Consider the following 15,187-nt stretch of genomic DNA (forward strand, 5'->3'; position numbering starts at 1 on the left):
ACTCCAAACTTGTACCTATGTGATACATTTACCGTCCATCATGATTCCTTCGGATGATTTTTCAGTCAAAATAACGTCATTTTTATTTCACTTAAGCATATCAACACCGTTTCCATGTAAACAGATTTTTAACAATCCTCATCAATGGAACTTTAACGGAAGGTAAATGTGCCACACATGTACAAATTTAGGAATACAATTTGCTTTCAAGCATCCATGTAGGCAGAGTTTTAGTAGTTCTCATCAACAGAACTTTGACAGAAGGTAAATGTATTACACATGTACAAGTCAAGGATTTTTGGGTGTCTAGAATAAAGTTTAGGGTAAATGTGCCCTAATAAGCATAGTTTGAAATTTTTTTTATGGCTTTTGCCTTATATTTATGAAAAGAAGAATTCCACTGATACATGGGTAAGTTTCGACAGTGCTTCACGTATAGAAAGGACGGTTTGCTAGGAAGCTGAAAGCAACCTTCGGTTTTGACAACTCCTCAAAGACGATGTATTGAGGTTTCAATGCCCTATTGACTTTTTCATCCTCAAAAGAGTTTTCGATTTGACTCGGAAAGGTGTTTTTTTGGCAAGAAGTATAAAAAAATTGACTGAGTGAACCAGCCTTAGAAAGGTTGGGGTTAAATTTAGGGGGGTTCTTTTTTAGGTCAAGAAGTCATAAAATAAATAGCATAGAACTAAAAAAAAAACCACTTTTTAATAAATATAAATACGAGTATACGAATTATCTAGGAAAATTACTTGCATGGAACAATCTTAATTGTTAATGGTAAAAAGGTAACAAGACGATAGCATGATTTTTGTATTGATTTAGAAAAGGATTTAAAGGAAAATTTGTTGCATAGTATGGGCCACTGGTGCAAATATGAAAACTTGGGAATAGTGCCGAATGACTAATTTAACTTCGTTATGGAAATTTGAGAGACTAGAATGAATAAATTAAAAATTTAGGGACTACATTAAACATTAGTGAATAATCCAATGACCATATTTGATGAATTAAATTTCAAATGATGACGTTGTACATTAATCTAAAATTTAGATACTAGGGCTAATTTCCTAAAAAAGCACTAACTTTAGGTTTAATGACAATTCCGGCATGAACTTTTTTTTTTTTGTCCATAAAAAATCATCCACTTTAACTCGAGTCCCAACTCGCGAACCGAAAAATCAGCTGCGACGATGTTTCGATCCCCGTATATTCAACTCATCCAACGAGAAACTGAACCAAACGAAACGGTCCCATCGGTCGGGGTTCAAGGATTCTATCTTGTGCACATGGAAAGAGAGAAAGCGATAAAAAGAAAAACGAGCCTCCAGCACCGGCATTGCATTCAAATGCACGAGTACGAGGAACGAACCTGGGGTAGGGTGCCCGGCGCCTTTGTCGGTTACGGGCTACAATGGAGGAGAAGATTTGCAGCGCGGGTCGCGTTGCGGTGGAGGCGAACGCCAGGCCGGAACGTCGGTCGGGCCTAATCTCTTGGAGCTGCGATTGCTTTGCCCCTAAAAAAGAGAACAGCAAAGAAAAGAAATACACAAACATGACATTTGCAATTAAACTGAAACTATGCAGCAAACGGCGTAGTTTCAGTTTTAATGTATGTATACGTATGTATGTATGTATGTGTTGGATTTGGATAAATGTATTTGGCGGTGGGATTTTCGTATAATTTATTAATCACTGAGATAAACACATTATGTTACGTACGTACATACATATATATAATAATAATAAATTGATCACAAAATCAGAGTCAAATTAGTGTTGATTAATGTGTGCGAGGCTACATCGTTAGAGCTGGAGGAAAATAGTGTAAAATGCCCTCATGTTTATAGAGCTGGGATGTAATGGAAAAGGCAATACCTTGCTTTAAAAACAGGTAGGTGGAATTAAGTTTCTGACCAATAGGTATGCGACCTTACTGATAAAGAGATTGAAGATGTTAGGATGCTAGTATCAAAGGTACGGGGTCGGTTTGACTCCCGCATTATACAAAAAGGTAGAGCAAAAGTCAAAGAGATGAGAATTCGAGAAAAAATAGACATTAAAAAAAAAAAATAAATCTATGGATTTGCTTGTTCTAAGTGAGGTGCTTTCTGGGAGGAAATACATGTCTATCCTTGTCATGTCCATCAAGAATTTCTTTCTCTTTCCTTTTTTTCTAAAAGAGTATACCAAAATTGTCCTTTCATCATGCGATACCTTTTTCATTTCGGGTTCATTTGACCGTCGAAACTGTGTAGGGCTCTCTCGTGAAAGGCACGAGATCCGAAGGCTGGAATGATGCGGGCGACGGTACTTTTGGCCGCAATTTAAGAGGGGTGGCCATAGCAAGCGTCGACCATCGTGGTGGCGGTTGTGTTTGACGATGATTTGTAGGGCATCGTAACGGTCCGCGGTTCATCCACTTAAGATGGGCTATCTCATCGTTAAAAAAAAAAAAGGAGTAAAACAATCATAAGGGTGTTACGGAGAAAATTTCATGATAGAAGATTACGTTTTCGGGGAAATTATTTTTCAGGAGGATGTCATCTCCTTTTTGAACTCGAGAATTCATTTTCTTAACTTTAAACATGTACATTTTCTTTGATCATAAATGATTTTTTTGTTGATCGGTCGTTTCTAGCGAATCAAACTTTTGAAAGTCCAAAAAACTAATTCACATAAAATTCTTTTTACTCAAATAAACGCAGCTTATATCGATTTTCACAATAAACGAAAAGAGCTTTGATAGGGATATACGACCTTATGAATCACGATATTTACAAGTGATGAGCGTCGCCACAACTTTTATTTACATCGTTTTCGTTGTCTTCTTGTTCATTTGCATATGGAAATTTTTTTTTATAACCGAGGTTTCCCACATGTAATGAACTATTCCTCGAGGTGGAGGAGTTTTTGCCAATACCACTAGATAAGTCCCTCAACACGTGGTTGTTGGGAGTCGAACCTGGGATCTCATTAGTTTAATTGTTTAAAGCCCGGACGTCTTAGCAACTTGTCCAACGTCTCAGTGGCATTTGCATATGGAAGTTGCCATGTCTTTATTTGGATATAAGTGATGTAGTATGCGTTGACGGGTGAAATCACTTGACTCAGCAGCAAATAGACTATCTTGACCATGATTACCCAAATGCCACTTTCCCTCTCAATGATGAGCCGCTCACTTTGTCTGAAACCTTAAGGGTGGATTGGATCGGCCAAAAAATCGTCCGACTCAAATTGATCAATTTAACTTGTTTTGATTCATTTTCATATAATATAAATTTAGTGACCCATACCCAACCCATCTTATATCCAACACATACCCGTCCCAACCCACATTGTTAACTCACTTTCATATTTAATCAAATTCAAGAAAACTCATAAGCAAACCGAGGTAAAAGCGAGAAGTGACCGAGCACGAGATCGAGTAAGGGCAAAAGAAAGAGAGAGAGAGAGTCATAAAGACGAATTGAGTTTAAGTAAGTTATGAACTCATTTTTTAAATTTATTTATTACCCATTTAACAAATATAATTCATCAACCTTGAAGTATGGATTCTGACCAAAAAAAAAACCATGAAGTATGGATATATATATAATTGACTTTGAGGGGACTACGTTGGTCCAACGAAGAGATGACAATACATTGGTCCCTGCTCAAGCGACCACAGGGTCAACGTCCTTAACCCTTTGAGCTGTCCATCGTGATTGTCATGTGTCGGAAGCAATTTCTACACGGAATGAGGTCAACATCTTCCTCACTAAAGATCAAACGATGTCTTATTCGTCAAGAATTGTTCAAAACGTTATAAATTCATTATACAACGAGGCCTAATAATTTGATATTTAGTCCTAAGTTTTTTTAAAGATTTGTGAATATAATTATTTCGACTAATTTTAACAGAAAATTATCGACGTAGTGGACTACTATCTAACATGGTACGGTCGACAGCAGACATTGACTAGACCGACACATTAGCAGTTTATGGTTAAAATTGAACGAAAGGACTATATTCACAAGTGACTAAATTAGTTAAATTGAAAAGTTTAAGACCGGCGAATCGGCTGAGTACAAGTATCTTTTGGACGATTATTTCATGCAAACTAGCCATTGGTTTAAGTATCTTTTGATTTATTTAGTCTTTTTTAAAGTCTGCATCCATTCCATTCCACTGCTTGGCGAACTCAATGACGAAATTGAAAGGCGTGAAATTCTTTCGCGAAAAGGACATGCGATCGTTTCCCACCATATGCAGCGCAAAAAGATCTGTGAACACGTTGACGTCTTTGGGAGTATTGCTTGGAACATCACCCTCTGGTGCTGATACATAAATTAATGAAAATTATGGATGATGCTGATTGAAGCAAGGACAAAGAAAAAAAGTAATTAATTAACTTTGCATTTCTATTTAAAAAAAAAAATCATGAAAAAATTCTCAAACTATGCCCGCTATAATATATTTCCTCCGAACTTTTTTCTTCTGACATCCAAAATCCTAAACTATGCTCCTTGTGAGACATTTACCCTAAAATTTCTTACCGTGATATAAAAAACTCCAAACTTGTACCTATGTGATACATTTACCGTCCATCATGATTCCTTTAGATGATTTTTCAGTCAAAATAACGTTATTTTTATTTCACTTGAGCATGTCAACACCGTTTCCATGTAAGTAGATTTTTAATGGTCCTTATCAATGGAACTTTAACGGAAGGTAAATGTGCCACACATGTACAAATTTAGGAACACAATTTGCTTTCAAGCGTCCATGTAGGTAGAGTTTTAGTAGTTCTCATCAACGGAACTTTGACGGAAGGTAAATGTATTACACATGTACAAGTCAAGGATTTTTTGGTGTCTAGAATAAAGTTTAGGGTAAATGTGCCCTAATAAGCATAGTTTGAAATTTTTTATGGCTTTTGCCTTATATTTATGAAAAGAAAAATTCCATTGTACATGGGTAAGTTTCGACGGTGCTTCACGTATAGAAAGGACGGTTTGCTAGGAAGCTGAAAGCAACCTTCGGTTTTGACAACTCCTCAAAGACGATGTATCGAGGTTTCAATGCCCTATTGACTTTTTCATCCTCAAAAGAGTTCCGTTCTCGGCGGAGCAAGATTTGACTAGCGAAAGAAAAGGATGTTCTTTTTTAGGTCAAGAAGTCATAAAATAAACAACATAGAACCCACCCACGCATGGTGTAGTTGTTTGAGCTTGAGCCCCTCTTCCTCTCATGAAAGGTTGGGGGTTCAAAACTCCTGACCGCGTTCCGTGATTTAAGTGGGAGGCCCGACGGTGGGTTGCTAGGCCAATCCCCCTCCAAGTATAGTCATTGTTTAGCCCTCGAGCCGTACACTGGGCGAAGCCCGGTGGGGCCTGTGGATCTTGGATTATCAAAAAAATAAAAATAAAAAAATAAACATCATAGAACTAAAAAAAACACTTTTTAATAAATACAAATACCAGCATAAGAATTATCTAGTAAAATTTACTTGCATGGAACAATCTTAATTGTTAATGGTAAAAAGGTAACAAGACGATGGCATGATTTTTGTATTGATTTAGAAAAGGATTTAAAGGAAAATTTGTTGCATAGTATAGGCAACTGTGCAAATATGAAAACTTGGGAATAGTGCCGAATGACTAATTTAACTTTGTTATGGAAATTTGAGAGACTAGAATGAATAAATTAAAAATTTAGGGACTACATTGAACATTAGTGAATAATCCAATGACCATATTGGATGAATTAAATTTCAAATGATGACGTTGTACATTGATCTAAAATTTAGATACTAGGGCCAATTCCCTAAAAAAGCACTAACTTTAGGTCTAATGACGATTCTGGCCCGAATTTTTTTTTTTTTGTCTCGTAAAATATCATCCACTTTAACTTAAGTCCCAAATCTGACTCAAACTTTGTTTTGTTTCATAAAATATCACCAATTTTAACTCGAGTCCCAAATTTAGCTCAAACTTTTCTTTGTCTCGTAAAAAATCATCAACTTTAACTCAAGTCCCAAATATGCCCCCCTTAATTTGGAACCTTTAGTTGTCCAACATGACAATTCCACGTCATCAATCAATCAATCAACATGACTTAGCATGGAGTCCAAAGTCATTCCTCTCCTTCACCATGGTCACAGCTTGATTCAACGTATGGAGAGGATTGACGATTGGAACCATGCCACGAGTTTAGATTGGATTTCACGAAATTACTTTTTGATACGCATTAATGGAAAAAACAAGTTACACGAATGCATTATCATATAATAAGTATAAGATACTCAATCGAACATCATCAATGTGCAAAAATCCTATTTTATACGAATATATAAGAAAATTATTCAAATACACATCTTCCTTAATTTAGAATAATCATCTTTTAATAATTAATTAATAAAATATCTCTAGGACAAACAATCGTTGCTAAATCTCTTACATAATTTGGCTTCCAAGTAGACGTGTAGTGGCACATTGAATCTCTAACGAAATTATAGATACTCAAATTAAAGTTGGTATTTTCTTACGAGATAAAAAAGCATTGGATCAGAACCGGGACACACAGAGTTAAAGTTGAATTAAATGCTGAGACTAGATGCAGGGGGTCATCACATCGCCCCGGAAAATTTAAGCTCTTTCAAAATTATGTAATTAGGAAATACTGGGTAAGTTCTTCGTAATTTTCTGAAATTAAATCATATAAATTATAAATTGGGAATATATATTATGGATATTGATGTGGATAATAACGCCACCCACCTCACGCCAAGTGGACATTTTATTATCATTTTTCGTTCTGCGTCCTTTGTCCGAATTTGACGTGACATCACCGTCACATACCACTCAAGAGCCCCTTCCGTCTCGTTATCTGATCTAACTTTCAAGAAAATCGCCCTTCACCTTCCTCTTCGCTCTCCCATGGTCAATCTCTTCTCCTCCCCACTTCACTCACCAACTCCTCTCGAAACCCCGCTCAAACTTCTAGCTCCGAATCGAGATCTGCGTCCACATGGCGAGCGACAAGACTCGGTGTCGCCCAATCTCCGTCGAGATCACCGTCATATCGGCTCACGGCCTCAAGAACCCGACCCTGAACGCGCTCTTCTCGCGGCGCCTCAAGCCCTTCGCCACCCTCACCGCCGCGCCCTCCACGTCGCCGGTCCAAGTTCACGCCACCAGCGTCGATCCCCGGGGGGGCTCGAGCCCGACGTGGAACGAGAAGTTCCGCCTCTCCGTGGACCCCGCCTTCTTCGCCGACGTCCGGTCGTCCGTCCATCTCGCCGTCCGCGCGCGGCCGCTCGGAGGCGGCGAGGCCCTGCTGGGGTGGTGCCAGATCCCGGCCGGCGACATCCTCTCTCCGGCGGCGCCGGCGGGGCCCGTCGGGTTCCTGAGCTACCGGTTGAGGGACAGGGACGGGACGAGAGGCCACGGCACGGTGAACGTAGCGGTGAGAGTCGCGGTCGAAGAAGGGTGGGCAGGCTCCGTTGCGACGCGGGCGAGCCGTGCGGACGCGTGGCCGACGGTCATTGGCTGGCCGGTTGCGTCCGCTTGCGGGTGATCACTGATCAGTAGACGGAGCGTGGGTGGGCCCACCAACCTGATCGAGCGGTGAGGATGGGGTGAGGATGGGTCAACGATTTGATTTTTTTTTTCATATTTTTCTGTAAAAACAATGATTTGGGTTTTGCTTCAAACGATGGAGAGTTGTCTTCCCTTTTCTCATTCTTTTTGGTTTTAATCTTTTTTGTTGATTTTTTCTTTTTGCAACCAGAATTGGCCTGAAATAACCTTGTACCAGTGATAAAACATGGCATATAAATATTTAAGTGTAAAAATAATATGCTGAGATTAACAACGTTAAGACAACGTTAATCATTCAAAGCAATAATAAAACATGTAACCCAAAAATTAGTAACTTCTCATGCCAAAAGAGAGGAAACTTCGAAACATGGGCAATCGATTTCAGGGCGGGTACCTTCCAAAACAAGGATATGGAAATTTCCACGACAAAGCTGCTTCCGGTGCATGAACAAGAGTCTGGAAAATGCCATGTTAGATAGAGTTGCTTCCAAGTACTTGAAATTGGAAATTGAACCGGCTCCCTTAGGAAACAGCTTAGAACCGAACCGAACCGACTGGTTCCAGAACCTCGAGAACCAACTCCACCTTTTTTCGAAACGTAAAACAACTTTCAAGTGACATTATAATTGATTTAGGAAAACATGTCACGTTAATAGCCTCAGACATTGTGGTCAAAGCATCGTTTCACTTGATGCTTCTTGGGAAAATGGCTTTGTATTTGCGCGAAAGCTGAATCAGACGCACTTGTGACCCACGATCCATCATCCCCATACCGCGGTTAGCAATATTCCATACGAAAAAAATGAACATCTACGGTCTAGATTTCGCAGGTATCAAAGCAAGTGAGATGGGACTTAGGTATGGCGTATGGGATCCAAGGGAGTGTTGAATCTCTTGAAGAAGACAAGTAATCCAGAGATGTCAACCGTGTTAGCAGAACTAATTCCTTTCCCGAAGCTCCTGCAGTGTCCTCTACAAGCTCGAGCACATCTCGCTGCGAGCAAACACTCTCTACTCACAGATTCCTCGAGAGTTGTAACTCTCAGAGTGTACACACTCAAAAAATCGGTATGCACAAGCACAACTAGATGGAAAGCCATCTATTGAACGCATCGAATACATGTTGTCACTGTCATAAACAATGCTAGATCAACACATCACGTTGTTGGCCCGACAAAGGAAGTTAATCATCGCCTCATTTCTCACGTTTCAAGAAGTCTCATGACTCTTACGCCTTTAATTCACAAGCAGCATCTGATATTTAATCGTGCCATCATCGATGGCGAAAGCCGACAGAAGACAGCTACTTGAATCATCAGACTCCGTAAAAATCCAGACATGAACATGTACAAGGGGAGGTTGAAAACGTACATACCAAGACGGACAGAACACATGGGTATGTTTGCCATTACAGCTACCACGACGATGGAAAAGACAGCCCACAACTTGTCCTTCAACATGCTATGAAACTCGAATTCTCTTGAACTGGAAGTTCAGGAATATGTAGTTTGTGTCGGGCACTCGGACCCTTCTACACTTCCTCCGATCCATTGTTGGTACTCTTCAAGATGTTATACTTGCAGAGTGGGCAGGTAGCATTTATGTATAGCCATTTATCTACACAGGTACAATGAAAATGATGACGGCACGGAAGTTCCCTCAGATCGACCCCGTCCTCGTAAGCCGAAAGGCAAATGCAACACTCCTACAGAGAGCACAGATACCAATTTCAAACACCCAGGAATGCAATGGTGTTTCAGCGGGTTCTATATCGACCAAGGGATGGCAAAAGTCATGGAAGGAACAATTTCTATCACCAATTATCAGGTAAAAAGTTTCTAACAATTTCATCACCCATACTATTATACGAATACCAATAGAAATTTCAAGGGTTAGTTTTGATAAAACAAAGATAAAAAAGAGATCCAATGGAACTCAGAGAAAATTGGACTACGTACTGCATCATCTTGCGATAGGTAATGTTCAATGGGCGAGCCTTTGGTGCCACATTCGGTCATTATGCCTCCTAGAGGTCCCTCGACCTCAGAGATATGTTTCTCCCCGTCACCAATTTTCCGGAATTTGAACTTGGGCAGTTGCTCAATATCTTCTTTAGATGCTCCTTCCTGTATTGACGTAAAGTAGGAATATCAATGAAAACATAGTCCAAACTGCCCGCCAAAACCAAAACCAAAAGATCTCTACAGTACTAAAACATACACGTGAAATCATTGACACAGTTCCTCATATGCATGAAATATGCATGGTTGCAACATCATGAATTGCACTCATTAGTTAATAGAACACATGGTAAGAATACAAGCAAAGAGTGAATGCCACTCATCACACTTGGCTAGACAAAGAAAGTCAAATAACTAATAACTAAGCCAGAATGGAGGATAGTAACATGAGGATACTGGTTAGTCTAAGTTTATTCCAGAATACACGAAGTAAGATCCTGCTTCTCTAAACTGATGTCTCTGCGTTGCAACCTGATGTATACTACTCACCAAATTATCTTTGGTGTTAGCAAATAATAGCTTTTATATCAGCTTGCATACAGTTCCTGATAGCTCCCAACTTTTACTCTATAACAATTTATTAACAAGCAACAAATGGAACTGTAGAACTCATCTAAGAAGTTCAAGCTTCGGAAAAATGTTAGGCAAAAGTAAGTACGTTTTTACACCAAAATGACCCGACCACAAACATGAACCAGTGACATAGGACAGTGATTTCATTAGACACCATGAAAGGAATCATAATCAAAACTGGCAAGGACGTGTTAAAGGGAGATATTCTTCAACATAATCCAAATGCGATGATAAGTCTGCAACGTGATCCACAGAAATACCTCGTGTCTCCTCATTCACCACTCCTCAACAAAAACCTAAGTTTTTTCAGAAATTAATTAAGCATATGGACGTCATACTGAACATACACGACATATAAGGTATTGCAACTAACTACAGAATGACTATCCCCACCCAGATCCATAGAACTGAAAGTTCAAAGAAGGAAACAAATTTTTGACTACTAAAGACCACAATAGTTCAATACTGGTGTACCAAGAATTATGGCTTGAGCACATGTTTACGTTCAGCCTGAATCAACATCAACAACACCAACATCAACATCATCTTTATTCCAAACTGGTTGGGGTCGGCGATCAATGAACCAAAAATAAAATAAAATAAAATAAAATAAAAGCAAGATCGATGAAGGGAAAAGAAATAATTATATAAAAAATAAATATATATAAATATATATAGGGAAAAATAAACTAAAAATGATAGTCCGGAACATAACAATTCTGTCCCTTCCACAATGTTAATAGCTTTCCTCCACTTTGTCCTAAGATAAACCGTACGCCAATCTATCTTCTACTTCATTAAATCTTATTTTACTACTTTCCCCTAGGTAAGTTTCAGCCGACCTCTTCCTTTCTTTATGTCATGCTCTCATGCTCTCGGTAACAAACTTCTGTTTTTACCGAAACATCTAGGGATCTCCGAAGAATATGCCCAAACCATCTCGGTCTATGTTCTTTCATCTTTTACGCCACCGGTACTACTCCAATTTTTCGTCGAATATCTTCATTTCTTATCATATCCATCCTTGTATGATCACACATCCACTTTAACATCCTCATTTCCGCTACTCTCATTTTATGCTCATATTGCCTCTGTCTTGGCCAACATTTAGCTCTATATAGCATTGCGGGCCTTACTATTATTCTATAAAATTTTCATTTTAGTTTAAGAAGGATTTTGTGATCACACAAAAACCCCGATGCACTGCACCATTTCATCCAACCCGCTCCGATTCTATGGCTTACATCCTCATCAACCTATCCCCTCTTTTGCAATATTGATCCCAAATATCTTTTTTTTTTTTTGTCTAAAATCCCAAATATCTAAAAGAATCTTTCTTGGGTACCTCCTGTCCGAACATATTCACAGATTCTTGATCTTCTCCTCTTGCCGTGTCAAACTCACACTTCATGTATTCGGTCTTACTTCGACTTAACGTAAATCCTTTAGCCTCCAACGTGCTTCTCCATAATTTTAATTTAGCGCCAATTCCAGCTTTGGTCTTATCAATAAGTACAATATCATATGGAAATAGCATATACCACGGCACCTCATCTTGGATATCTTTTGTTAGCTCATCCATAACTAGGGCAAAAAGATAAGGACTCAAAGCAAAACCTTGGTGTAAGTCTACTGTGATTGGAAAATAACTTGATGTGCCATTACAAGCCTTCACACATGTAGTAACACCATCACATATCCTGAATATGCATATAAAAAGTAGGGGAAAAAGCATTGATTATTTCTTGTAGCCAACTAGCTCAGCATTGATTCTTCAAGGGGAAAACATCAATTATTTCCTGCAAACTACCGCTTCGACTTATGTTGTTTGTCATAGATTTTCCATGAATTTGTTGATATGGTTGCATTTGAATCAACACCATTAAATGACAAGAACAACCCAATCCTCGTAAAGAGACATTTACCATGTAAATGATTATCACATCCTAAAAAGAACATGCATCTTCAATTTCAACCCAAAAGAAACTAATAATTAGTGAAGGCAAGCCGAAACTCTTTGCAACACCAGGTGTAAAGAATGAAGACACTCTGGTAGGGCCTCCGCACCTCCAAAATCTAGTTTCAAGTAGCTACACCCTCGCGGCAAATTTTCGAAAGAGGATAGAACAACTGTGAAAGTCAGCTATATATGTCAACCAACCAATTCTGCAATCAGTTCCTTTTTTCCTTTGGCCTTTAAAAAGATGGTAGACTATTACAGCATCACAAACTTTAATGACTCGCAAGTGGCAAATAATACTAGTTCCTGTTAAGGTTCCAATGTTAGATTGCCAATACAAAATGCCCAGCATGGTTGGGCACATAAACTAGCGAGACAAGACATAGCAAAAAATCAAATTGTCAAGAAATTAAATTTTTATCCCCAGCGAGAATCAAGACGTACCTGGTCTGTCACAGCATAAAGAAGTGCAATAATACAAGGGAGACAGCAACACACAGCTATGCCAATGACACATGCCAGGGCAACACAGAAGACTACAAAGAACACATCAAACCCTAAAAAGATGATGCAAAGCCTGCATGCATAACAAGGTAGAAGAAAGTTAGATTTTCTCATTAGAGCTGTACTTTGAATCATAGCAACAAAAGAGTCAAGACAAACCAATATAGCTGAGGAGCATCATGTGCTAAAGTTTGGCCACCCGCTGAAACCCAGTAGAAACCAATGATCCACCAAACGAAGGAAAACATAGTGTTCGCTGATTCCAGATGCTTCGCTACACTACTGAAATTACATGAAAGGATGACGAGTGTCAACAAAGCCCTGCAATATCACACTAGAATAACATGTACTAAGTTATCAACCAAGGGCACTTAGCAAGCAGTGCACTATCCCTGAAAGCAACCAACTACGATCCACATCCACTGATACATTCAGACTTTCTCCATAAGAGAGTAAATCAACCACTGATCAGTACATCATTGCACAGCAATGCAGTACCATAATCGGAGCTAGATAGCAGCTGATCCGCATAAGAAAACTATTTTTCAGTGGCAAAGCATGATTTTGCCTATAGTTCAACTTCCAACTTATTTTTCTGTGCTAAAATGCAGACATGAAATATTGCTAATAACCCACTAAAGTTTTGATGATAGTCCAACTTCAAAAAAATCCAAGAAGGAAATCTATCTCCTTACTGCTCTACACTGCCCATCATTCGTTTCCTTTCACTCACACTCTTTCCGCATATACATTGACATTAAACAAACAGGCTAATAAAGAACAAACCAGCAACAATTCTCAAAATGAAAATCAAAGCACATAAATCAAGCTCAAAAACCCAATTGAACACTGACAAAAAAACCCACTAACTACCTTCTTCCCTCCTCGCTGAACTGAGCCAACGACACATACTCCCGTGGTGAATCCTCTCGAGATCCCGCCGAACTCTCCTCCTCGAGGGAGCTATCGGATCGCGGCGACTGTTGGCGCAACCGCCACCGCCGCTGCCTCCTCCTGTACTCATCCACCACGCAAACCACGTGCAAGATACACTGCAACCCGTAACCGACGATCCACACCCTCAGCGGCATCGTGGGATTCTCCCCCCGGCTCACGATCAGAACCCCCGCGGCGGCGGCAACGAAGGCGAAGTTCCAGAGCACGTCGAGCACCACCACGGGCTTCGAGTAGGCCCAGTCGCTCTGCCGCTCCTCGAGCTGCTCCGCCGCGGACTCCCGGACAAGCATCGACGGCTCGCGCATCACCCGCCGGCTGCTGGCGCGGCGCAGGAACCGCGCCGCCTCGCGCAGGCCCTGGCCGCCCCCGGCGGCCCGGGCGGCGCGCGGGGCTCGAGTTCGAGGGGTCGTCGCGGGAGCTGTTGGAGCGGGACAGGAGCGGGGTGAGGTCGACCGTGACGTCGTCGGAGGATCGGGTCGGAGATTGGGTCGTGGGGTTGGTGGTTGCGGTGGTCGATGCCATTTTCTTGTCTTGCGCGTTTGCGAGCGCCTCGGCGAGCGAGAGATCGAATTGGAGGGGTCTATTGGGTCTGGTGGGGTAGACTAGGCCATGAGAGGGGAGGTAGAAGGAGCGATTGGGTGGGTGGGTGAGTTCGCGATGAATCTTTTGAGGGAAGAAGAAGACGAAGACGACGTCGTCGGAGAGAGAGAGAGAGAGATTTTGGATGGAGAAATGGAGATTGTCTGAATCTCTGCTGTCTGTCAGGGTGCGGCTGTGTCGTGTACGATGATGGAAGGAACGGCGTGGAGGTTAACCATTGACTGTGATGAACGCTCGGTGGCCTGAAAATAACCCCTTTCTAATGACTCCCTTTTTCTTTTTTTAATATTACAAAAAACCCCAAACTATAAATTCCCCACACTAATTTTCGTCAAATTTTACTGTCAAGTCACTGATTTAGATGACACGTGACGATTAATGAGTATATCAATTTTGAGATTTTTACAACTCGTTTGTCACACATATTTGATATTTTTCACAGATATATCGATTTTGGATTGTTGATGGTCAAAAAATTAGTACGGGATATATCTATCACAAGTTTACCGATCTAAGATAAATTTATTACTAATGTATCAATTTGAGTTTTTTCATAATATTAACCCTTTCTATTTTAGTCTTCATTGTTGTTAAGTCAAAAAAATAATTTTGCAAAACCTAGCCTACAATTTTTGTCGCAAAGAGGACATAACCTCGTGGTCCTTCGTACCAAATTCATTTGGCACATTTTCCCAATTCTCACCTTTAGGAATAAATTCAAATCCTTGAATAAACTCCATGCAATCGAATAGTAAATTTTGAGCTCAAAATCGGTCCGTGTCGTAATCGAATCAGTAAATCATATGAATTCTTTTTTAAAATTTTGGTCCTTCATGATATGTCATGATAATGGAGAATTTATCGCATACTATTTACTCAAAAGTAGAAATATAAAATTCCTATGTTTTGTAATGAAATTCCACTTTTTATTCTTTAATGAATAGTCCAGTCCAAATTGAATTTTGAGTCGGCCCTATTCGGAACAAAA

At 39.9% G+C, this 15,187-nt stretch overlaps 2 protein-coding genes and 2 long non-coding RNA genes across 5 annotated transcripts; 1 reads left to right on the forward strand and 3 right to left on the reverse strand.

Moving 5' to 3' along the window:
- Positions 1-1,347: 1,347 nt before the first annotated feature.
- LOC125316695 lies at positions 1,348-4,811 on the reverse strand. The gene is made up of 3 exons (XR_007199782.1): positions 4,801-4,811; positions 3,678-3,680; positions 1,348-1,493 (listed from the first exon to the last, which is right to left on the reverse strand). It is a non-coding gene; the product is annotated as an uncharacterized LOC125316695 (long non-coding RNA).
- Positions 4,812-6,853: 2,042 nt separating this feature from the next.
- LOC115732166 (BON1-associated protein 2-like) lies at positions 6,854-7,727 on the forward strand. The gene has a single exon (XM_030662832.2). The coding sequence runs from the start codon at positions 7,013-7,015 to the stop codon at positions 7,559-7,561; it is 549 nt and encodes a 182-aa protein (XP_030518692.2). The 5' UTR covers positions 6,854-7,012; the 3' UTR covers positions 7,562-7,727.
- A 942-nt stretch (positions 7,728-8,669) lies between these two features.
- LOC115732167 (E3 ubiquitin-protein ligase At1g12760-like) lies at positions 8,670-14,313 on the reverse strand. Of its 2 annotated transcripts, none has more exons than XM_048285204.1 (5): positions 13,516-14,313; positions 12,802-12,963; positions 12,583-12,715; positions 9,543-9,710; positions 8,670-9,289 (listed from the first exon to the last, which is right to left on the reverse strand). In XM_048285204.1, the coding sequence occupies exons 1-5, from the start codon at positions 13,902-13,904 to the stop codon at positions 9,116-9,118; spliced, it is 1,026 nt and encodes a 341-aa protein (XP_048141161.1). In that variant the 5' UTR covers positions 13,905-14,313; the 3' UTR covers positions 8,670-9,115. The 2 variants fall into 2 exon arrangements, with proteins under 2 accessions (XP_048141161.1, XP_030518693.1); XM_030662833.2 differs by having other exon boundaries at positions 12,802-12,924; positions 13,516-14,307.
- Positions 10,489-12,576, reverse strand: LOC115732168. The gene is made up of 2 exons (XR_007199689.1): positions 11,874-12,576; positions 10,489-10,688 (listed from the first exon to the last, which is right to left on the reverse strand). It is a non-coding gene; the product is annotated as an uncharacterized LOC115732168 (long non-coding RNA).
- Positions 14,314-15,187: the final 874 nt, after the last annotated feature.

The sequence above is a fragment of the Rhodamnia argentea genome, chromosome 9, assembly GCF_020921035.1.
Source record: "Rhodamnia argentea isolate NSW1041297 chromosome 9, ASM2092103v1, whole genome shotgun sequence".
Lineage (NCBI taxonomy): Eukaryota > Viridiplantae > Streptophyta > Magnoliopsida > Myrtales > Myrtaceae > Rhodamnia > Rhodamnia argentea.